This window comes from Oryctolagus cuniculus, chromosome 3 (assembly GCF_964237555.1).
Source record: "Oryctolagus cuniculus chromosome 3, mOryCun1.1, whole genome shotgun sequence".
Classification (NCBI taxonomy): Eukaryota; Metazoa; Chordata; class Mammalia; order Lagomorpha; family Leporidae; genus Oryctolagus; species Oryctolagus cuniculus.
This window is the reverse complement of record NC_091434.1, coordinates 167144524-167168697: the sequence shown is the minus strand read 5'-3', so window position 1 is coordinate 167168697 and position 24174 is coordinate 167144524. Positions and strand designations below refer to the sequence as shown.

The window sequence follows — 24174 nt, the reverse complement described above, 5'->3', positions numbered from 1 at the left end:
CATCCAGGTCTCCCACGTGGTGGCAGGGCCCAAGGACTTGGGTCATCATCTGCTGCCTCCCAGGCACATTAGCAGGGGGCTGGATGGAAAGCTTGGAGTAGCCGGGACTTGAGCAGGCGCCCCACTATGGGATGAGCATAGAAAGCAGCAGCTTAACCTGCTGAGCCACAATGCCCGCCTCTGCCTTTTTTTTTTTTTTTGAGAAAATACACTAAAAAAATAAATGACCAACGTTTTGTGATGTTGTGACAACTTCCATAACCTGCTTTTTACGGTTGCATAGATCTCATCATAGGAAAACACTGCAATTCTTTTTGATTACAGGCATACAATATTCTAAAGAATGTTGCAAGCCGGCGCCGTAGCTCACTAGGCTAATCCTCCACCTAGCGGCGCCGGCACACCAGGTTCTAGTCCCGGTTGGGGCGCCGGATTCTGTCCTGGTTGCCCCTCTTCCAGGCCAGCTCTCTGCTGTGGCCCGGGAGTGCAGTGGAGGATGGCCCAGGTGCTTGGGCCCTGCACCCCATGGGAGACCAGGAGAAGCACCTGGCTCCTGCCTTCGGATCAGCGCGGTGCGCCGGCTGCAGTGCGCCAGCCGTGGCGGCCATTGGAGGGTGAACCAACGGCAAAAGGAGGACCTTTCTCTCTGTCTCTCTCTCACTATCCACTCTGCCTGTCAAAAAAAAAAAAAAAAAGTAAAGCCAGATTAAAAAAAAAAAAGAATGTTGCACTGGGGAAGGCCTTGTGGTGCAAGGGGTTAAGCTGCTGCCTGGGATGCCTGCCTCCCGCATCGGGGTGCTAACTGCTCCACTCCCAGTCCAGCTTGCTACTAAAGTGCCTGGGAAGGCAGCGGGTGATGGCCAAACTACTTGGGTTCCTGCCACTCATGTCAAAGACACAGATGGAGTTCTGGGCTTCTGGTTTTCACCCGGTCCAACCCTGACCATTGGGACCATATGGGGAATGAACCAGTGAATGGAAGATCTCTCTCTCTCTTTCTCTATCTCTCTCATTCTTTCTCTCTCCCTCCTCTTAGCCACTCTGCCTTTCAAATAAAAAAAAAACTAAATAAATGTCTTTTTAAAAAGAAAGCTGCACAAAATAATTTTTACATTCAACCTTGGATCTATCATTATTTTATTGGATAAAATCTTAACATGAAATTATAGTGAATGGTTTGCATATGTTAAGGTTTTGTAACGCACAATGTCAACCTGCTCTTTAGAATCCTTGTGCCAATTTCCACTCCTGATAGTGTATGAGTGTGCTTATTCCCCTGCAGCTGTATCCATGCAAGGTATCATCTCAAAGTTCTTAACACCTTGCGAGGCATAAAGGCATCTGACGTCTACTTGTATTTGCATTTACTTTAATTTAATTATTAGTGAAACTGGACTTTCATTGTCATTGACCAGTTGAATTCCTTTTTTTGTTTTCTTTCTGACTTTTCATATTCTTTACCCATTCTTGTTTGAGATATTATCTTTGTCTTATAAGTGTGCAAGAGCTGTTTATATATTAAGGGCATTAAACGTTGTCATCTCATATATAGATATATATATATATGACGTTCTAGAATCTCTCATTTTATTTTATTTTATTTTTTTATTTTTTGACAGGCAGAGTGGACAGTGAGAGAGAGAGAGACAGAGAGAAAGGTCTTCCTTTGCCGTTGGTTCACCCTCCAATGGCCGCCGTGGCTGGCGCGCTGCGGCCCGGCGCACCGCGCTGATCCGATGGCAGGAGCCAGGAGCCAGGTGCTTTTCCTGGTCTCCCATGGGGTGCAGGGCCCAAGCACCTGGGCCATCCTCCACTGCACTCCCAGGCCACAGCAGAGAGCTGGCCTGGAAGAGGGGCAACCGGGACAGAATCCGGCACCCCGACCGGGACTAGAACCCGGTGTGCCGGCGCCTCAAGGCGGAGGATTAGCCTACTGAGCCGCGGCGCCGGCCCTCTCATTTATCTTTTAATTCTGTTTTCAGAAGTAGGTTTTTAGCTATAAAAGTTAAAAAGTTGTAGGGGGGTTGGCGTTGTGATGCAGTGGGTTAAGTTGCCGCTTATGAGGAGTGCTGGCTCAAGACACAGGTGGTCCACTTCCAATGCAGCAGTCCTGCCAATGCACCTGGGAAGGCAGCAGATGACAGTCCACGTACCCCCATGGGAAACCAGGATGCAGCTCCCAGCCCCAGCTGTTACAGTCATTTGGGAAGTGAACCAGTGGATGGGAAATTTCTCCCTCTCTCTCTTTCTCTCTCTCTCTGTTACTTTGCCTTTTAAGTAAAATAAATAAATCTTTTTTAAACAGTTGTAAGTAATCAAAAATATTATTGGTTTCTTTCCTATACCATTTACATTTACTCTTTTGCTCACAAAGACCTTTATTACAGTGAGATCAAGAAATGCTAAGGCCACTCTCATCTTTCCAATATACATCACTTCTCTTAAGTGGGTGCATTTTCCATATTTCACCCTTTAACCCATTCCTTCCTGGTCATGTTTGTTTTGGCTTTTTGACCTGGAGAGAAGCTCTGGTTTCAAGATATAGAAACTAACTTAAGCTGGCTTCTACAACAAACAGAACTTACTGGCCCCAGGAATGAAAAGTTCAAAGGCTCAGGCCAGGGCTGGTCGTCAGGTGGCTCCCACCAAGCAGATAGGACCTCACAGTCTGCCCTTCATGTCTCTGCTTTGGTCGCTGGAGACAGCTCCATTCTCAACCGAATCTCCCCTCTCGGACCAGGCTGGTGGCCCCAAACTCCCAGGTTCGCACACTTTGCATTCTCTTCCAGAAGGCAGGCATCTGTGGCCAGGCTTCCCCAGCAAAGTTCTTGGTGGGATGGATTTAGGACCCGTGCCCATACCCTAGTGGGTCACTGGGGCCAAAGCAATGACAGCTGCCCCTGGAGATGAGAAGGGAGTCAACTTTCCCAGAATCCCGTAGCTACTCCAGGAGACGGAGTGGCTGGGAGAGCTGGAAAGTGTGTGGGTACAATAGAGATAAGAACTCTGTCTTCAAGTGCCCACACTGTGGATTTAATAGGAAGTGAGGGGCAGGTATTGGGGTACAGCAGGTTAGGCTGCCACTTGAGACCCCCGCACCCTGCATCAGAGGGCCTGGGTTGAGCTCCAGCTGCTCTGTTTCCAATCCAGCTCCCTGCTAATGCATCCTGGGAGGTAGCAGGCGATGGCTCGATTGCCTGGGCTCCTGCCCCACACGTGGGAGACCTGGGTTTAGCTCCTGTGTTAGGCCTGGCCCAGCCCCAGCTGTTGCAGGCATTTGGAGGAACGAATCAGTAGATGGAAGACCTCTCCCACTCTCCCCCTCTTTGTATGTCTCTCTCCTCTCTCTGGCTCTACCTTTCAAATACATGGAAATAATAATTAAACATGGTAGCTACGAGAATTAAAATCATGAGACTACATGCCCCCCCCCTTTTTTAATTTGAAAGGCAGAGCTACAGAGAGGCAGAGGCAGAGAGATAGAGAGAGGTCTTCCATCCACTGGTTCACTCCCCAAATGGCCACAATGGCCTGAACTAAGCTGATCCAAAGCCAGGAGCCAGGAACTTCCTCCAGGTCTCCCACATGGGTGCAGAGACGCAAGCACTTGGGCCATCTTCTACTGCTTTCCTGGGCCATAGCAGAGAGCTGGATCGGAAGAGGAACAGCTGGGACTTGAACTCGTACTGATATGGGATGCCTGCACTGCAGGCAGCAGCCTCACCTGCTACGTCACAGCACCAGCTCCAGCCTCTTTCCTTTATGTTCAAGTTGTAACCAGGTCACATGGCATATCACAGCTTCTAAAAGTCTGAGCTGTGGCTGGGACAATTTCCTTCATAGCCAACTGATCTATGGACTCGCTAACCCTTTCCTTAAGACTATACCAGAGACCTAGTAGAAATAGACCACAGCTCTAATTCTCCCTGAATTCACTTTTTTTTTTTTAAAAAAAAGATCTATTTTTTTTTTTTTTTTTGGAAGGCAGAGTTAAAGAGAGAGAAGGAGAGAGATCTTCCATCTGCTGGTTCATTCCCCAAATGGCTGTGACAACTGGGGCTGGGCCAGGCTGAAGCCAAAGCTGGAACTCAATCCAGGTCTCCTATGTGGGTGGGAAAGACCCAAGTAGTTGGGCTATCTTCTACTGTTTTCCCAGGCACATCAGCAGGGAACTGGTTAGGAAGTGGAGCAGCTGGGACTTGAACTGGAGCTTATATGGGATGCTGGCATTGTAGGCAGCAGCTTAATATTGTGCACCACAATGCCAGTCCCACCCCTTGAATTCATTCTGAAGAAGACTCTGGCTCCTGGCTACTTTGTTCCCTGGTTACTTAACTGGACCATTCCTTGCCCTTTTTTTAAAAAAAAAAGTTTTCTTTTGGGGCCGGCACTGTGCTGCAGCGGGTTAACGTCCTGGTTTGAAGCGCTGGCATCCCATAAGGGCGCTGGTTTGAGTCCTGGCTGCTCCTCTTCTGATCCAGCTCTCTGTTATGGCCAGGGAAAGCAGTAGAAGATGGCCCAAGTCCTTGGGCCCCTGCACCCTTATGGGAGACCCAGAAGAAGCTCCTGGTTCCTGACTTCGGATCAATGCAGCTCCGGCTGTTGTGGCCAATTGGGGAGTGAACCATCGGATGGAAGACCTCCTCTCTCTCTCTCTCTCTCTCTCTCTTTCTCTCTCTCTCTCTCTCTGCCTCTCCTCTCTCTGTGTAACTCTGACTTTCAAATAAATAAATAACTATCTTTAAAAATGTTTTCTTATTAACCCAGCGTCTTGCTTATACCACTTTTGAACATCTTTTCCTGATTTGGGATCCTAGACTTACGTCTGGATCGAAATATCTTCTCAACAGAGCCTTCCATCGGGCTTAGCAAAGCCAAATAAATTGGAGCCTGGAGCCCCAGGGTTCTGAGTCCATCACTTGATTTATTCTGAGACAGGACAGAGTGAGACACACATAATAGCTACCAGGCACAGTTCAGAACCTCCCTCCAAACGCAAGCCATTCTCGCTCTGAGCCCATCTCAGACAAGACACCGGAGCATCTTCGGAGCAGGGCCTCTGTCGCTTCTGGCTTCTCAGCCACGCCTAATCTTCTCAGCACACATCTCTATGTCCATCCGCCCGCTCTGTCTCGCACACGTCCGGTGACTTGGCTTCTGTGCGCTGGCAATGGCCTCTCTTTACCCCTTCTTGGGGTCCGACCTTTCTTGTCTCAGGCCTGCCTTTAAAACTCTCTAGTCTCCCATCAGCGGTGCTCCTCCAACCCCCTCCATTTCCTCAGTAGCAACACCCTTCTGAATGTGGCGCCAAACTCCTTCCTGGCTTTTACTAAGTTTTGGTGGTCACCAGCAGCAGTGCCGCGTCGAGGACAGAAAGTGGACCCCTCCTCTGCCAAGGGCAATTGACAGTGACTGAGCTGAGTGAACCAATTCCTTCTTTGGGACTGGGGCTGGGGCTGGGGCTGGGGCTGTGGTGCAGGGGGTTGAGGTGCTGTTTGGGATGCCCAAATCACTCACCAGAGTGCGTGAGATCCAGCTGGCTCTATTCAGATCCTTCTTCCTGCTATTGGGCATCGTGGGAGGCAGCAGGTCATGGGTCCAGAACTTGAGCCCCTGCCACCCACATGGGACCTGAGCCCCTGCCACCCACATGGGACCTGAGCCCCTGCCACCCACATGGGGGACTCTGGCAGACTCCCTGGCTCCCACCTTCAGCCTGGCCTAGCCCTGTTGCAGGTATTTGGGAAGTGAACCAGTGGGTGGAAAATCCCTGTCTCTCTCTCTCTCTCTCTCTCTCTCTCTCTCTCTCTCTCTTGCTGTCTCTCTGTCTCTCTGTCTCTCTGCCTTTCAGATTAAAAAAAAAATTAAGAAAAGGAAACATGTCTTGAGTTTTAAATAACTTTTTTACTGTGTGCTGTTCTAATTATTCTATGGTATTATTAGTTACTGTTGCTAAGTTCTTGCTGTGCATGACTTATAAGTTAAATTTTCATCGTAAGTATGTACGTATAGGGAAAAAACATAGCACACGCAGGACTTGGTACTATCCAAGGTTTCAGCGTGGCCACTGCAGGTCTTGGACCAACACGGTTTGCCCTTGTTCATGCCTTTCACAATGCTAGCTTATAAGAACACTGCTTGAGCCAACACTGTTTTTTAATTTAAAATTTTTTTAAGATTTATTTGCTTAAAAGGCAGAGTGACAAAGAGGGACACACACACACATACACACACAGAGAGAGAAATCTTCCATTTGTTGGTTCACTCCCCAAGTGGCATAACAACTGGGGCAGGGCCAGGCTGAAGCCCGGAGCTTCTTCCAGGTCTCCCGCATGGGTGGCAGGGGCTCAAGCACTTGGGCCATCCTCGACTGCTTTCCCAGGCACATTAGCAGGAGCTGGATCAGAAGCGGAGCAGCGAGGACTTGAACCAATGTTCATATGGGATGCTGGTGCCAGCTTAATCTGCTGTGCCACAATGCCAGCCCCACACTGGTCTTTTTTTAGATGCTTCCCCTTTCTCTGTTGGAATCCCTGGTCTGATAAGAATCCACATTTCACATCACCTAACTTCTCTCTCTCTCTCTCTTTTTTTTTTTTTTATTTTTTGACAGGCAGAGTGGACAGTGAGAGAGAGAGACAGAGAGAAAGGTCTTCCTTTTGCTGTTGGTTCACCCTCCAATGGCGGCCGCGGCCGGCGTGCCGTGGCTGGCGCACCGCGCTGATCCAATGGCAGGAGCCAGGTGCTTCTCCTGGTCTCCCATGGGGTGCAGGGCCCAAGCACTTGGGCCATCCTCCACTGCACTCCCAGGCCACAGCAGAGAGCTGGCCTGGAAGAGGGGCAACCGGGACAGAATCCGGCGCCCTGACCGGGACTAGAACCCGGTGTGCCGGCGCCACAAGGCGGAGGACTACCTAACTTCTCTTGAGCTTTATTTCTAGTTCCTGGCCAGGAGGTCTCACGTTCACATTTTCTCCTGACTTGCCCATCTTCTCTGTGTCGGGTTAGCAAGTGCAAATTGCCTTCTCTAGTTACGACAACGTCAAGAGTGCCACAATCACATGTTTTAAGTTGTTTGCCATTTCTACTTTGCCAACACATTTTTCTCAGTGGGTTAGAATTAACCATAGACTAGTATCTTTTCAATAAGCAATTAGTTTAAATTTAAGTCGTGCCAGTGTTCTTTGATGCTCACTTTTAGATTGTCAGCGGCCAGATAAATTGAAGCTCTCTGTTACCCCTATATCATGCCCCTGTGCCAATAATTTTGTCATTTGTATGGGAAAGCATTATTGATGTTGCCATCACAGCATCACAAGGCATGCTGGTGCCTGGCTGACAACACACAGCCGGCGGGGAGAGGGTATGAGCCAAAACCGGGGTGGGGGTACCCCCCAGGGGATGGGCTGGGAACGCATGGGCCAGCCTGCACCAGGGCAGCCGGGCTGGGTGAGCCCTGGGTTCTCACACCAAGGTCAAGTTCAGGAAGCTACTGAGACCCAGTCCTGCCTCACTTCAGCAGTGAGCTGTCCCTGGAGAGCAAGGCACCTGTGTGCCATGGTTTAAAGAGCAGGGGTGTGGGCTGCCAAACACAGGCCTCTGGGGAAGAGGACTGGTCGAAGTTGAGCTCAATGCGGCATCGTAGTCACAGTGAAGTGGACCGAGCCTCACATCTAGGGGAACCAGTGGACAGGCAGAATGAGGACAGACGGCCGGTGTGGCGGTCAAGATGGAAGCACAGCACTGGGGAGCCAGCAGGTGGAGGGCGCAGCAGAGAGGACTGAGAGACCTCTGAGGCTCTGAGCTCACCTGACAGAGGGGAGCAGGATGGTGGGGCTAATGCCAGTCAGACCCCACAAACATCTCAGTGTTAGGGAGGCCAGGGAGCTCCGGCCACTGGGGGAGCTCCGTAGATAACCCAGGAGCTGGTTGCTTGTGACAACAAAGCAAGACAACGTGCCAGGTGCTTTAGTGCGTGTGGCAATGTCACCTCTGCCTTTGCTGTCACCCAAATGTTCTCTAGCAAGCATCAATCCTCGGGCTTATGGGTTTTCACGTGTCTGAGTTCTTGGCTTACAAGAGTACTCCGCTTTGCCTTTGGCCGTGGGCTTCTTTTGCAAAAGTGACATCCCTTCATAGTACCATATAACCCAATGACAGCCGCCATTCACTGATTGCTCACCATATCCCAGGTACTGGATTCACTGATTTATATACACTATCCTGTTTTTCCCAGGTATTACTGTCCCTATGTATTTATTTCCAGATTTGTTTATTTGAAAGGCAGTGACAGAGAGAGATCTTGCATTTGATTGATCACTCCCCAAATGCCTACAATTGGGTCAGGCCAAAGTCAGGAGCACAGAACTCCATCTGGGTCTCCCACATGGGTGGCCTGGACCCAAGGACTGGAGCCATCACCTGCTACCTCCCAGGCATTAGCAGGAAGCTGGATAGAAAGCAGAAGAGCTGGCACTCAAATTGGAACTCTGATATGGGATGCAGACACTCCAAGCAATGACTGAACCTCCTATGCCAGGCACCTGGCCCTCAATTTCTTCCTTTTAACATAGGGATAGGGTGGGCCCCTGCCACCCACGTGGAAGACCCAGATGGAGTTCCTGGCTCCTGGCTTGGGCCTGGCCTAGTTCTTGCTGTTGCAGGCACTTGGCAAGTAAACCATGAATGAAAGGTACCTCTCTCTGTCACTCTTTCAAACAAATAAAAATCAGATGTTTGCCTTTTTTCTTTTCTTTTCTTTTTTTTTTTTTTTTAAGAGGAGATTGAAGCTTATGTGGTTGATGTAACCAGCCCAAGGCCACACAGCTGGGACACAAAAAGGCTCAGATTGAAACTTAGTTTTCTTGGGGGGCTGGCACTGTGGCATAGCCGGTTAAACCACCCATCCCATATAGGTACCAGTTCAAGTCCTGGCTGCTCTACTTCCAATCCAGCTCCCTGCTAATGTGACTGGGAAAGCAGCAGAAGGTGGCCCAATTCCTTGGGTCCCTGAACCCACAGGGGAGATCTGGATGAAGTTCTTGGCTCCTGGCTCCTGGCTTTGGCCTGGTCCAGCCCTGGGGAGTGAACCTATGGATGAACGATTTCTCTCTCTCTCTCTCTCTCTCTCTCTCTCTCTCTCTCTCTCTCTGTAACTCTGCCTTTCAAATAAATAAAATAAACCTTTTAAAAAAGCTTAGTTTCCTTTGAATCAGTTGTTGTAAGTGACTACATTTATGCATTTATACTGTGATGCACTCAATCAATTCTAATTGAACTTCTCAGACACTAGATTTTTCCTCTACCTACCTGCCTACTTAGCAACTCTCCAGCCTCCTTTATGTGTAATTCCATATTACCTAGGATTGTACTATGTAAGATGTAGCTCATTCATACTTGAATTAATGCAGTTTAAAAATGTGGTTAGAACTACTGTGTTTTCTCTTGATTTGGGTGTTTATAAAGTCAAGTGGCAATAATGATTTTTATTTCTCTACAAAAATACTACATTTGTGCACGTACATTGCCAGGACAGGAGGAGCAATGTTCAATAAATACTGAATTGAGGGGAGATACTTTATTCTGCAGAGTCAAATGTAAACTTGAGGAGTTAAAATAAAGATAAAGGAATACGCATATGAAAACAGATGATCTTCTGCAGAAGTCGAAATCTGCAAATCTCTCTCATGACATGATCTTTAAGCTTGTCCAAATTTGAGGTTGCCAGGCTCCTGCCCCACAGGCCAAAGTCAGCCCACGCCCTGTTTTTGTACAGCTTGGGAGCTAAAAATAGTTCTCGAGTTTTTTGATGGTTGGGAAAAAAAATCAAAAGAAGGGTGATGTTTCGTGTCATGAAAATCATGTGAAACCCGAGTCCCAGGGTCTGCAGTTAAGTTGTCCTGGGACTCGGCCACACTCGTGCATTTGTGAGTCCTCTCCGGCAGCTTCCGCACTCCAATGGCAGAACCGAGCAGGTGGGACAGGCCGTGTGGTTGGTAAAGTCTCAAATATTCCCTATCTGCTCTTGGTACAAAACGTTTGCTGGGGCCGGCAGTATAGCACAGCAGGTTAATCTGATGCCTGTAACACCAGCATCCCATATCAAGGCGCTGGTTCGAGTCCTGGCTGCTCCACTTCCAATCCAGTCCCTGCTCATGCATGTGGGAAAGCAGCTGAAGATGTTCCCAGTGCTTGGGTCCCTGCACCCAGAAGGGAGACCCGGATGTAGTTCCAGGCTCCTGTGGCCAACTGGGGAGTGAAGCAGCAGATAGAAGATCTCTCTCTCTCTCACACACACACACACTCTGTCTTTCAAATGAAATAAGGCAATTCTTACCAAAAAAATAAAAAGTTTGCTGATCTCTGGTCTAACTAAATAATCTAGGATGTCAGAACATATTTAACATTGTTTAAGCAGTGGCTACTATTTTAATTTCTCCAACGTCTAAATCCAGGGCATGCTTTATTTCTGTATAAGATCTCCATGTCTCCATGTCTCCATGTACTAAGAAAAAAGTCAAACTTTTCCTCTACAGAGCCTCAGGGAAGCTGGTGCTGCCTCAGCTGCACCCTTACACAAACAAGGGACTAAGAAGCTGATGGCTTTTCTGAAAGGTTGGCGGCCTGTTCCTATGCAGCGTCCTTCTGCTCTGGGATGGGAAGCTGGTGTTGGGCACGCTTCCGAGGGCTTCCAGTGCCTTACACAGCTGTAGTGCCCCAAACAGACCCCACCGCCCCCGGGCTCCATCAGCTGACTGGGCTGGTGGGCTGGAGTCAGATAAACCAGAAGAAGAAAACTGCTCTTCTCGTCATCACCCAGGAACTAAATAAAAATCAAAGTGCCTTGGATGGAGGACACACAGGTGACTGTGACTTACCAAATGCTTCCAGAAGGCACTGAATATTGCAACAGCCTGGCACCGGGAGATGGCCATCAATGTGTCAGTTGGAGAGCAAAACAGAGGGGCAGAACCTCAAGTTTCAGAAAATCAAGTTGCTTTGCGGTAAACTTCAAGGGAATCTGTTTTGTTTGTTTATTTTTTGAGACCTAAACATACATTCTAGCCTATGCCTTTGTGTCTCTTCCCAATTCAACAAAAGTTTATCCATCATTCATTATGTGTGAGGCACTGGGCAAGCCCCAGGGGATATAAAAATAAACAAAGTAATCCCAACTCTCCAGGAGCTTGGGATGTCTGAGAAGAGGTGGGCAGGGATCTTCCTCGACTCTTAAAAGTGCCCAAGAGGCCGGCGCCGCGGCTCACTAGGCTAATCCTCCGCCTAGCGGCGCCGGCACACCGGGTTCTAGTCCCGGTCGGGGCGCCGGATTCTGTCCCGGTTGCCCCTCTTCCAGGCCAGCTCTCTGCTGTGGCCCGGGAGTGCAGTGGAGGATGGCCCAGGTGCTTGGGCCCTGCACCCCATGGGAGACCAGGAAAAGCACCTGGCTCCTGGCTCCTGCCATCGGATCGGTGCGGTGCGCCGGCCGCAGCGCGCCGGCCGCGGCGGCCATTGGAGGGTGAACCAACGGCAAAGGAAGACCTTTCTCTCTGTCTCTCTCTCTCTCACTGTCCACTCTGCCTGTCAAAAAAAAAAAAAAAAAAAAAAAAACGAAAAGTGCCCAAGAGGCTGATCCTCCACAACACGTTCTTCTCTTGGTGTCTGGCCCCCACACTCTCCTGGTTTCACTCCTCTGGTTTCTGGTCTGCGTGTCCTTTCTTTTCTATCCAGTCTTTAAATGATCAGAGTTTAGTCCTGGGCTCACTTTCCTGTTGATATTCTTTTTTAAAGATTGAAAGATTTATTTATTTGAAAGTCATATTTACAGAGAGAGAGAGAGAGAGAGATTTTTCCATCCGCTGGTTCACTCCCCAAATGGCCACCACAGCCAAGGCTGGGCCAGGCCAAAGCCAAGAGCCAGGAGCTTCATCTGAGTCTCCCACATGGGTGCAGGGGCCCCAGCACTTGGACCAGCCTCTGCTGCCTTCCCAGGCTCATTAGCAGGGAGCTGGATTGCAAGTGGAGCAGCCGGTGCCCATGTGGGATGCTGGCACCGCAGACAGCGGCCCAACCCCACAGCACCGGCCCCTCCTGTTGAGTCTGTCTGCCCTCCCCAGGCACTCTTCTTCCTGATTCACAAATCCGGACCCAGCGGCTCTTGGGAGCTTCAGCTACAACCTGCAGTGCAGGTCTCTTCTCAGACGGAACTTCTGGTCTCCCCTGCAATTCTACAACCGTCCCAGGATTCTCCACCTTGGTAACTGACGCCTCTGCTCACGAAGCCAGTCGTGGAAGAACGCTTCCATCAACCACGATGGCACCTCCTTCGCCACAACCCCCTCTTCCCAATCAATCACATTCTTTTTTTTTTTTTTTTTTGGCAGGCAGAATGGACAGTGAGAGAGAGAGAGAGACAGAGAGAGATAGGTCTTCCTTTTTGCCATTGGTTCACCCTCCAATGGCTGCCAGCGCACCGCGCTGATCCGATGGCAGGAGCCAGGTGCTTCTCCTGGTCTCCCATGGGGTGCAGGGCCCAAGCACTTGGGCCATCCTCCACTGCACTCCCTGGCCACAGCAGAGAGCTGGCCTGGAAGAGGGGCAACCGGGACAGAATCCGGTGCCCCGACCGGGACTAGAACCCGGTGTGCCAGCGCCGCAAGGCGGAGGATTAGCCTGTTGAGCCGCGGCGCCCGCCAATCAATCACATAATTTAAGACAACTGCTGACTTGGACAGTTCTGTCCCATGCCATTACCTTTAACCTGGGCAGCCCCCTCTCCCACACAAGCCACTGAAATACCCTTCCCCCGGTCTCTTCACACCTGTGCTTGTCCTTCCCGCAGACCAAAAAGTGCACATTGTCCCTCAAAAAAGAAATAGAAGGTAGGCATTGGGACTGGAGGTTAACTTGTCACTTGGGATGCTCACAGCCCACATCCAAACACCGGGTTTCAAGGGCAGGCTCTGCTCCTGATTCCAGCTTCCTGCCAATACACACAATGGGAAGCAGTGGTGATGGCCCAGGTACTTGGGTTCCTGCAAGACTTAGATGGAATTTCTCTGCTTTGGCCTGGCCCAGCTCTGGCTGTTGAAGGCATCTGGAGTCTGTCTTTCTGCCTTCCAAACAGAATAATTAATTTAAACAGAAGTTCAAGCTTAGTAAGATACACATGTTGTTCTTCATCTTAATTTTTTTTGCTTATTAATACACACGAAGATCTTTTCACATCAGTATGCCTTATCTCACCTCACATATTTTAATAGCTACCTTTCACTTGTGTAGCTCTACCATCACTTATTTAACCACTTCTGTGTGGATGGCTGTTTTTAGTCTTTTTTTTTTTTTTACAGGCAGAGTGGACAGTGAGAGAGAGAGACAGAGAGAAAGGTCCTCCTCTGCCGTTGGTTCACCCTCCAATGGCCGCCGCGGCCGGTGCACTGCGGCCAGCGCACCGCGCTGATCCGATGGCAGGAGCCAGGAGCCAGGTGCTTTCCTGGTCTCCCATGGGGCGCAGGGCCCAAGCACCCGGGCCATCCTCCACTGCACTCCCTGGCCACAGCAGAGAGCTGGCCTGGAAGAGGGGCAACCGGGACAGAATCCGGCGCCCCAACCGGGACTAGAACCCGGTGTGCCGGTGCCTCAAGGCGGAGGATTAGCCTAGTGAGCCACGGCGCCGGCCTGTTTTTAGTCTTTAACTGCTATAAATAATGTGTCAGTGATGGTACTACAAGAGCCATTCTTCGATATATGTGTGAGTATATCTCTGGGACCAACACACTGACGTAGAGCTGATAGATCAAAGGCTCTGGACACTTACCGACTGGCTAAATACTGCCCGGTTGCCCTCCTCAGAACTGCACCAACTTCTCCTCCCTCTGCCCGAGAAAGTACCTGCCTCCCTCCCTGTCTGGCTGGCCAAAGTAGGGGACTTCCTGGTTTTTGTCAACCTGATACACACACACACACACACACACACACACACATATATATAACAGATTCATTGCAGTTGCAATGAGCATGCCTTTTATAATGAAAAGGGCTGAGCATTTTTACATATTTTAAAGATCCTTCTGTGTTGCCTTCATTGCAGTGTTTATTACACCTTTTGCCCAAATGTCTGGCATCGTCGGTGTTTTCCTTATTGAAACTACTCCCCTACAGGAGAACTTTGGTTTCTCCTCAAATACTCTCATCTCCAGGTTCTAGTAGCTATCTGGGTTGCTTTTTTTTTTTTTTTTAAGGTCACAATTTAGTCAGTGTTTTTATTCTAATAATAAAGAATCATCAGACGCTAACTCCATTACAGGGAAGCCCACATGGAGAGGGTATGAACTGATTAGCGGAGACCGCTTCCTCTATCTGCTTCCTCCACTCTCCTCCACGGCTCCACCCAGTGCAGTCTGGTTACTGTCCTCATTTTACCGCCACCGGCCTCTTCCAGACAGACCACTGACCTCGCTGAGGCTAACTCCGCGCACTGCCCAGCTCTCCTCTGCACGGGTCGCTCTCTAGCATTTCACACTGCCGCCCCTCCTCCCGGGCTGCGGCACTCACTCTCCTGTTCCTCCCACCTCTGTGGACATCTGCCCTCTCCTTGTACATGTTGGCATCTTCACAGGGTCCCATAGGAGGTCCTCTTCTCTTTAAAAAACTTTTTGTTATTAACTTATCTAAAAGGTAGAGAGACAGGGAGGGAGGGAGAAGGGGAGAGGCTAGGTGATATATACATATATATATGTATGTATGTATGTATAGATAGATAGATAGATAGATAGATAGATAGATAGATAGGTAGGATAGATATTCCATCTGTTGGTTCACCCCTCAGATTCCTGCAAGAGCCAGGGCTGGGCCAGGAACTCCATCTGGGTGTCCCACTGGGTGGCAGGAATCCAAGTACTTGAATCATCACCTGGTGCACCCTGGACACATTACCAGGAAATCGGATGGCAAGTGGAGTGTTTGGGACTTGAACCAGGCATTCTGATATGGGATGTGGGCATCCCAAGCAGTGGCTTAACTGTACCATATCCTTGCCATGTCTTTTCTTTTCTTTTCTGTTTTTTTTTTTTTTTTTTAAGATTAATTTATTTGAAAGAGAGAGAGACACACAGAGAGAGCACGTGCTTCCATCCACTGGTTCACTCCCCAAATGATCACAGGCAGGTTTGGGCTAGGTGAAAACCAAGAACCTGGAAGTCCACCGTGGCGGGCAGGGGCCCAAGCACTTGGATTACCATCTGCTGCCTTCCCAGGCACACCAACAAGAGGCTGGATCACAAGCAGAGCATCCGGACTGGAGCAAGTACTCCGACATGGGATACCACTATCACACGCAGCGACTTGATCCGATGCACCACAATGCTGGCCCTGGAGTGATCTTCCTCAAAATGCATATTTGCTTACTTCACTATGCTCCTTGAAATTCATCAGTGACTTTCCACTGGGCTTAGGAGAAGTCCAGGCATCCTGGGAGACACACCGGACCTTTCTCGGCAAAGGCCCTGCTGAGCTGTGTGGATATCGCCTGCAGGACTTCTGCCGTGGATCCGCACAGCGCAGGTGTTGGGAGCGCACTACTTCAGCTCCCGGGGGACACCTTTTTACCAAGGTCTTTACACACAGTGATTTTTTTTTCTTTTCTTTTTTCTTTTTCTTTTCTTTTTTTTTTTTTTTTTTTGGACCTGGGATACCTTCCCTTTCACTTGCCCTCTTATCTGGCTTATTTCTCTCTACCCCTCAGAACTTACGTTAAGATGAGCTCTGCGTTATAGGGACCCGACTAGAACCACTCAGGGTAAGGGACCCATCCTGAACTCCCCTGCCGACACCATCTCCCATCTCCCGGTTGTGTGGCTCACAGTATGCACCTGTCTCCCCATGATCCTAGAAGACCTGCAGAGCAAGGGGCTGTGTCTTCTTTCGCTTAATATTTTCAGTGTCTAGCACAGTACCTGACACACCGCAGGCTCTCAATAATGGATAAAGTGGCAGAGTCGAGTTTCAAAGTCAGGTCTTTTCTCTCCAGCACAAATCTCACATTTCTTCACGCTACTTCTTCATATCTTGAATCTGAAAAATTCTAATCACTAAGCAAACTATCTATATTTGCCTATCACTAAATAAGGGTAACAGACTGTTAGTGCCATGAGGATTCAGTTGATTATTTCTGGTATAACCTTTCCTCCATCCTCTGCCTCTTTGCTTGTCTACGAGCTTTGCATTAACTACAAGTACAGCAACAGAAAGACCTTTCCCTGTGCTCCTATATCCTTTTGTATTTTGTATCACCTTGTTTCTAAGACACCACCACAGCAAGGATAGAGTCTCTACATCAGGACCAAGGTAGATTTGCTTGGCACCTGACAATAAAAATGGATGTACCAACAGCAAATCGTTTCCCATGAGCAAAAGGCTCTCTGGAAAGGTACCAAAAGTTCAGTGCTGATATCTGACATTGAGACCTCCTGCTAAAGATGAAGTTCTACATACTGAGTTCAACCTAACCACAGCATTTTGTCCATGTAGGGAACCTTACCCATCCTGTAGTTAGTTCAGCACTTTCATTTAAGCTTCCATGAAGGAGACCTCCAAGGGCTTGTCCAAGGTCATCCAGTCTACATCAGTGGGAGCCAGTTTCCTGGCTGATCTTACCTCAACATTATATCTACCCTTTTCCAAGGGCTTTATATCCCATCTGAATAAATTATCTGCATCAGAACTCACCTGTTTACCTAGCGCTTATCTTTATGATGTCTTTGTTACAAAGAGGAAGGAACTGGGGAAACAAACAAACAAACAAACAAAAAAGACAAGGTTGTCCTGTCCAGGACAGAGAGGAATTGGTAACAATTAGTACACAAAGTGATGGGGCTTCCTATTTGTAGCCTGGCCTCATAATCACACGGTGTTCTTGGAGAGCCACAGCGCTCACCCAGGCTTATTTGTCCTTCCTGGGCCTGGATTCCATTCAATTCTGTGCCTTATTTAGTCAAAATGATTTCCCCAGTTTCATTGTGCATTTTTTTTTTGCGCCACATTTTAGAAATATCATACTTCAATCTACTCTCTGGAGTTTCTGCTAGTCTCAGTGCTGAGGAATGAACATTCTGGGTAAGAGAAATACAGAAGATGGATTTTTCTGGGTTTTTCATTTCAAGAATGGATTTTTCAAATGGCTACTGGCGGTCGAATTTATTCTTCAAAGGATGATGTTTTCCATGGGAATTGGGATTTAATTGAGATACTTTGCTTTCAACAAAAAGCAGAGATTTTTTTCCTCGGCTTGATAATATTTTACCAGGGAGTGCTCCGAGACAAATACAAACCAGTTCTGAGAAACGGGAAGTGAACCTGACTGGTCTAGCCTGAGTGTCCCTAGCAGTGACGCAAACCCAGAAATCAAATGAGGAAAACAAGATCCGTGGGTGTGAGGCCATAGATGATAATCCGGGATGCTGCAGCCGAGGCAAGAATGCCTTCAACCAAATGCCATTCATTTTAATAACACCCTGAGCACTGTGGTCTCCCCACGGCGCGCTGGTGAATACAGAGAGCAGGTGAACGCGAGTTCCCTAGCAACAGCATGTGCTTGTGAGACAGTCATTAGCTTCTCAGTTAATCCCGTCAACCCCTGACTTCCAAACGTACGACTGACATTAAAGAAAGGATGCTTCAGAAAGTGCGTTGAAATTTCCAGGAGCGACATGGGAAGCAGTAGTGATGGTAAGGTGCGCAGAACTGCACCGGGGTGCAAGAAGTCAGGTCCCCGGCGGCCAGCCCGTCCCTAAGTTGCACTGCTCCGTCTGCTTCTGAAAGCCCCAGGGGGCAAGAAGATGACAGCGTTCAGAGTCGGGGGCGGTCTAGGCGTCAGCCCTGCTAAGGCCCGCAGGCTCGCAGGCCCCAGGGGGGCCGGGGTGAGCCCCCGGGGGCGCACGCAGTGTGTGTGGAGCGGAGGCTGATGGGGGTCGGGTGTGAGGGAAGGGCGCGCGTGTTCTTCCTTGGAGCCCAACGAGTTCCCCCCACCCCACCCCCAAGGAGCGCAGGGGAAGAGGGTGGCGAGGGCAACGAAGCTCCTTTTCCTATTGATTGTTTAATTGCAGCAAAGGCTGCCTGTCCAGGGCCCCAAGCCAAGAGCTTTATTTTCGTGGCTAAAGTGAGGTTGGGCAGGTTTCCCATCCCCGTGCCTCGTTTCAAACGAGACAACCCAGAAGGCAAGGCTGCAAGGAATATGGTGTACGTTGGCGTATGCTCCTCAGCGGCGCCCAAAACCGCCGGGGCTGATGGGGCGCGCGTCCCTAGACCCCCAGAATCATTGCCTCCAGCTGCGTCCCGAGCTCCGCACGCACGACTCCGCCCTCGGGGGAGCGCGGCTCCGCGCCGGGGCTTTATTTCTAACCACTGCTGCGTCTGCCTTGGCCACCCGCAGGATGGCCTGGGGCCCTTTCGGTGGCTCCCGCTGCTCCCCGCCGCCCCACCTAAGCCCCTGCGCGCTCCCTTCCCGAGACGACCACCTGCCCGCCCCACTTACCCTGTGCCCGCGAGGGGCGGGGGCTGGGGTGGCCGAGCCCTCCCTGCTCCGGGGCGGCTCTGGGGGAGCCCGCTGTTTGCCTCCAGCCCTTCGCTACGCGAGGATCAGGTTCCTCCCCCTCCTCCCTCCAGCTCCGGCCGCCGCCGCCGCCGCCGCCTCGTTGCATGACACAGCAGAACCGGAGCTGCGGCAGCAAAGTCCCCGCCGTCCGCCCAGGAAGCGCCGCACCCGGGCCTCGGGCGGGGCGGAGGGCGCGAGGCAGGGGCCCCAGCCCAGGGGGGGAGCCTGGCCCCACGCTGCACCACACATTCCCTCCCCAGCCCAGGGTCACGCCTGCAAAATAAGGCTGCAGCCGAGCAGGCCGGGCCGTGCCTGGAAGACGGGCTGGGCGGCAGAAGGGATGGGACGAGAGAGGAGGGGTGGAGTACGCCCCAGTAAAGGGGCAGGACGTTTCAGGTAAAGAGAGGTAAGCTGAGGCCCCCGGAAGGCGAGGGCCAGCCTGGGGAGGAGATGACAGGAGGTCAGAGAGAGAGAGAGAGAGAGGTGCAGAGGCCGAGGAGCTGGGAAAGGGGGCGCAGAGGACTTGGGAAGTCCGAGCCAGGCGCCCTGGCCGAAAAGGGACTCAGTTGGGAGGCAAGGCCAGAAAGGGGGGAGAGGGGTGAACCAGGCATGAGCTGGGATGGTGAAACCTGGGGGACCTGCTAGGACATGGAAGGGACACAGTGGTGATGCGTCATGGCTGGTGGGTAGGTAAACTGATGAGGCGGAGAGAGAGGACAGTGGATTCCCACCCAGTCTCGGCTTTCTTGCGAAGTTTCTTCATCATGCGGCCAACCCAGGCAGCTTTCCTTGTAACATGGAAAAGCATGAACTGGGACCCGGGCATGGCACCATGGAGCTTAGCTTTGCAGGATGAAGTCCCCACGGGCCAAAACCACTTTGGGGTAAAGATTGGGGATTTCAGGTGTGAGTCACTACTAGCGGAAGCTACCCAAAGCTGAGATCTCTCTGGACCTGAATATGCCCTCCAAGCGTTGCTTCAGTTAAATGCTAGAAGTGATGGCAACATGAGAGGTTCACCATACTCTGGACACGCACATGTATTTCTCTTCGGCTAGGTGCGCACACGGCATGAGCGTGCACTTGCAGTGTAACCGGGTTCTAGTGTCTGGCATGTGCCGGGCCATGAAGGGACAAAGATGCTTTTCTGATTCTTTTACCTTTTCCGTGCATTTTTCTTTTCTTTTCTTTTCTTTTTTTAACAGCAGCTAGGCTGCTGTCACCATTTGCAAGATGCAAACACTGCCACTCTGGTTTCTTCTCTACCTTCCAGGTCACATCTTCGTACCTCACTTCCTGACACAAACAAGTTTTTTTTTTTTTTTTTTTTTTTTTTTTTTTTTTTTTTTTACTGTTGTCAGCAACACAGCAACCATATAGCTGCGGAAGAGAGAAAAACCGCGTCGCCTTTGGCCTCGCGCAGTTCCGGGAGGACTGTCATTCCAGCCAGCGTTCAAGCGGGCGCTGACGGTAATTACGTCTCCAACGCCTGCTTCTGCTGCTCCTTACGGTTTTGCCGTTTCGGTTCGACCCGCGATGGGTACTGAACGCGCATGGGGAGGGCCCAGCCCGGCTTTTCTTTCTCGGACTCGGTGAAATCTGATCTGGCCGGGGAGAACACTCGTGGCTCTTAGAGGGAAACGCAGTGGGAGCCACGCGCTGTCATTTTCACCGAGCGTGGGCTCTGCGGCCGGAGGAGGGGGCTTCGGGGCGCTCCAGCTGCGGGGCTCGCCAGCGCGCGCGGGGACGCCGCGGCTCCCTTCCCCGGGTTCCCGCAGCGCCACGGGCGCTCTCGGGGGCCGCAGGGGGCTCCGGGGGGCGGTGGAACCCACGCCGGCGCGGCCGCCGCCAGTCCCGCCGCTGTTGTCGCTGCTGCAGTCACGTGGGAGCCCCTTTAAGTTTCCATAGAGAGGCCTCTCCGGTGTCACATGATGGACATGATATAATGAAACAACATCGTGGAGAGGAAAGCATTAGGGGAGCCCACGAAAACAAGTGAGTGACGAGAGGTGGGAGGAAGAGAAACTACGCCACCTCCCCGGCAGCCCAGCGCACGCAGCAGCCCGGCGCGACCGGGGGGGAACCGGGGGCCGGGGTCCCCAGCGCACATCGGGGACCCTGCCGCCCAGTTCGCGCACAACTTTGAGCCGGCGGCCGCGGCCGGCTCTGCACCTGCGTCCGGAGTCGCTCGCTGCCCGCCACCGTCCATGGGAAATTCTCCAAGCAGGCGCTCTGCAAATCGACCTGCGCATCATTTTCCCCTCGCGCCTCGCCCCGGGAGGAAGCGACGAGAAAAGGATCGTGGCAGCCTGTGAGCAGCCCGAGGTAAGTTCTGCAGGGTGCGGAGCCGGCCCAGCCGGACTTGGGGTGGGAACCCGACTCTTCGCCGAGATCCCGGGGCGGGGGGGAGGGGGCTGGAAGGGGCGCCCCCTCACCCCTGAGAGGCGGAGGGGGCCTGCTCGCCCCCTCCGCGGCATTCCTGCCGCTCGCCCGCCCGCGCTGCCCCCCGGACTCCGCGCCCCGGCTTGGGGGGCGCTGCGCCATGTCTGTGTGGCCACGCGCACCCCTGCGGTGGCTGCACGCGCGCGGCGCCCGAGCTGCGGCCGGCCGCGAGCGAGCGTGTCCCCATGTCCGCATTCCAGCTCATGTTGCGCAGATAAAATTCAAACTTGAGGTAAACAGACCAGGAGGAGGAGGAGGGCGCGGGAGGGGGGTGCTGTGTGCACTTGGACATCCCACCCCGTCACGCCGCTGAACCTGCGGCCAACTCTCGCCGTGCCCACGCGCCCACCTCTGCGGGCCACGAGAAATAGGGGCGGGGGGCGTGCTGGCTGCTGGGGTCGCGGCGACTCGGGCCGCAGGAGGAGGAGCCGCCGCCCCTGGAACCCGAGCCTGGGGCTCCGACCCGGTTCTCGCCAGGAGGGTCGCGGGACGCCTCGGGTTGCCCGGGTGATGGCGGCGGGAGGGTCCGGCGTTCCCGGGTGGAGCGAGGGGTGCCTGTCCCCGCCGCCTCGTGACTTTGGGACGGGTGCCACGGAGCGCCGCTGCCCCCACCCCCCCAGGCGCAGTTTTCCCGAAGGCGGGTGGGTGGGGCTCCCGGTGCGCGGAGGACGCGGTGCGAGCAGGTGCGTGCGCCGAGCCTGGCTGCGGGGTAAGTCTGGTGCTTGCGGCGGGACGACGCGGGGAGTCTTAAAGCCAGCGCGCCGGCGGAGCTGCGGCTTCGGTTTGGGGTTTTCGCGTTTTTCCTTTTTTTGGAAATCAGGGAGGAAAAATCAAGACGGTGCAGCCCTCCCTCGCTCCCGTGGTAAATGTCTGTTTCCGTGCGCAGCTAGGCTGCTGCGTGACAGGCGCCGCGAGGGGTGCGGGCGAGCTTCGTCGGTGAGAATCGGGGGCTCCCGACAGCTCGGGCCGTCTCCGCCCCCCCGGCCCAGGCGGAAGGTGTGGGCCGGGTGGTCCGAGAGGGGGGCTGACGTCCCAGGCCGGGCGGGGACCGGCGCGGGAGGCCCTTCGGAGTGCGGGGGTCCGCAGCCCGCGCGGCCGGGAGGCGGCGGCGGCCACGTGAGGGGCTTGCGGGCCCAGCGCGCGCGGAGTCGTGACGGGGCCGGCCGCGCGGGGCCTCCCCCACAGCGCGGCGCCGGCGCGAGTCCGCGCGGCCGCGGGCGCCTCCCACGCAGGGCCGCGGGCGGGGCGCGCTCGCCGGCCTCTCCCTGGAGGCCGCTTCCGGGCGCGGCCCGGCTCCCGGCGGTAAACAGGGTGGCGCCCTCTGCCCTCCCGCCCCCGGCCAGCCGGGGAGCGGGCGCGCGCGGCCGGCGCCCGGGGCTGGGAGGCGCGGGCGCGGCGCCGGGCAGCGACGGCGGGGACGCGCGCCCGCTCCCCGCCGCCCCCGCGCACCCGCTCCCTGCGAGCCCCGGGCCACCCGCGCGCGCGCCGCCGCCGCGCCGGCTCCTGTGTTTTTGTTTTGGTGGAGCCCGCGTGCGGCTGGCGCGTGTCAAGTCACGTGCCGGGGGCGGAAGGGCCGGGGGCGGGCGGTGAGCGGCGTCCGCTGGGGCCGCGAGGCGGCGGCGAGGGTCGCGGGGGCCCCCTCGGAGCCCGAGCACGCGTGTCTCGCGCCGAGTTCAGTGACGCTGGGGTTCCTCGGTCTCCACGGCGAGGAGGGAGGAGGGCCTCGGTCCGCGCTGGTCCAGCGGACCCGACAGGTGTGTGCCTCCCTGTGGACGTGGGGAGACCTGTGCGCTCCTACGCCTGCTACACCTGAGCACCCGTACGGGGTCCTGTCCTGTCCCAGTCCCAGTCCCTGTCCCTGTCCTTGTCCCTGTCCCAGCCCTAGGCCAGTCGGATCTACTAAGGAGAGCTTGGCCAGTGCGTATTCCTACCCCGCCCCCTGTCATTTTTTCTGCGCTGTGCTGGGTTTGAGAACGTAACAGGTGACCAGCTTAAAGGAGCAGAGTCGAGAAACTGATCATCTTTAGGACAAAATCGCAATGTGCCCCGCGTTGGGAGCTGGTCAGAAAGGAGTCCTTGGCTGGTTAGTACCCAGGGAGGCTGACCCCAAACCCACAGTTTGAACCCTTAGGCTTGCTTGCCTGAAAACGTGCGTTTGCCCAAACGTGCGCCGCCTGTTTGTGAGACTTAGTGTTTGCCTGTGGGCCTGGGCGTTTCTGTGCGCCCAAGTGCCTCTCCACTGTTAAACTGGGAAGTTTTGCTTGTTTCCTTAAAAGTATTTTTTATTTCAAGGGCAGTGGTGTGTCTTCCATCCGCTGGTTCAGCTGATTTGCTCCCCGAATGGTGCTACCCGCCCCTAAGTTTTGCTTTTTTTTTTAAAGGGAGGGGACGCCCTTGGTGACTTCTGTAAGGCCTGTAGGCTTCTGTTTTAAGAAGATGGAATTGTTTGGTGGAGCGAGGAGTAATTTGGACAGATCAGCTTCCTGGAAGTTTAAAGTTGTGTAAAGTTGAAGAGGACTGAAGTTCCAAGTGTGTCTCACGTCGCCCTGAACGAGACGCTCCGAACGGAGCAGACGAACTTTCCACAGCAGTGAATTTGTTGGAGGGGGAATTAAAAAAAAAAAAAAAAAGCTCCGGTCTGGTGTGCAGAAGCAGCTTCCCTGTCTTCCTTCTCGCCTTGCTTTGTTTCTTTTGTCTCCTGGGCGGATAAACTCTTGGTGGAAACATGCAGAGGTGGAGCCATCCGTTTGTTTGGAAACTGTGTCCGTTGATATCTCTTGGAGAGACCAGATGGTAACAGGAGCGGAGGCTTCTCTGAGCGCAGTAGATACCCCTGCCAGTGTTTGTGGGAGTGGTATCTGTTAAATGGTCCTGTGTCATAAGGACCTTTCTTGATGCTTTTGCTAATATCTTCAGCCCCATGGCGGACGTGGGTGTGTTATTGTTAGGTACTGGATTGATTTTCACATGACTTGCAGTTTTGGTGAGAGAGTTTATAGACTCAGCCAGGCAAGCCGACGTGAACAGGGACAGCGGTGGTCGCAGGTGGAAGCGGCTCCTGCGACCTTCCTCTATTGGGTCACCAAGCAAAGCATCTGTTTCCAGCTTTGCCAAGCCACATGGGTTGCTTTGCATGACTTCCCATT

The 24174-nt window shown here is 52.9% G+C and overlaps 2 protein-coding genes across 6 annotated transcripts in view; one reads left to right on the top strand and one right to left on the bottom strand.

The window, feature by feature from the left end:
* MKLN1 (muskelin 1) overlaps positions 1-18861 on the bottom strand; it is a 365877-nt gene extending 347016 nt beyond the window's left edge. For 2 of the 4 annotated variants that reach the window (XM_070071316.1, XM_070071318.1), the window contains exon 1: positions 18527-18655. The gene's annotated coding sequence lies outside the window, so the exon portion shown is untranslated. Of the gene's footprint in view, positions 1-18526 lie in introns of all 4 variants that reach the window. The other 2 variants (XM_070071320.1, XM_070071319.1) reach the window with 2 other exon arrangements.
* Positions 18862-21262: 2401 nt separating this feature from the next.
* Positions 21263-23756, top strand: LOC108176811 (translation initiation factor IF-2). Of its 2 annotated transcripts, none has more exons than XM_051849791.2 (2): positions 21263-22782; positions 23410-23756. In XM_051849791.2, exon 1 carries the CDS (start codon positions 21539-21541, stop codon positions 22616-22618), a length of 1080 nt encoding a protein of 359 aa, XP_051705751.1. In that variant the 5' UTR covers positions 21263-21538; the 3' UTR covers positions 22619-22782; positions 23410-23756. The 2 variants fall into 2 exon arrangements, 1 of the variants encoding a protein (XP_051705751.1); XR_011387453.1 differs by lacking the exon at positions 21263-22782 and adding an exon at positions 22973-23111 and having other exon boundaries at positions 23410-23548.
* Positions 23757-24174: the final 418 nt, after the last annotated feature.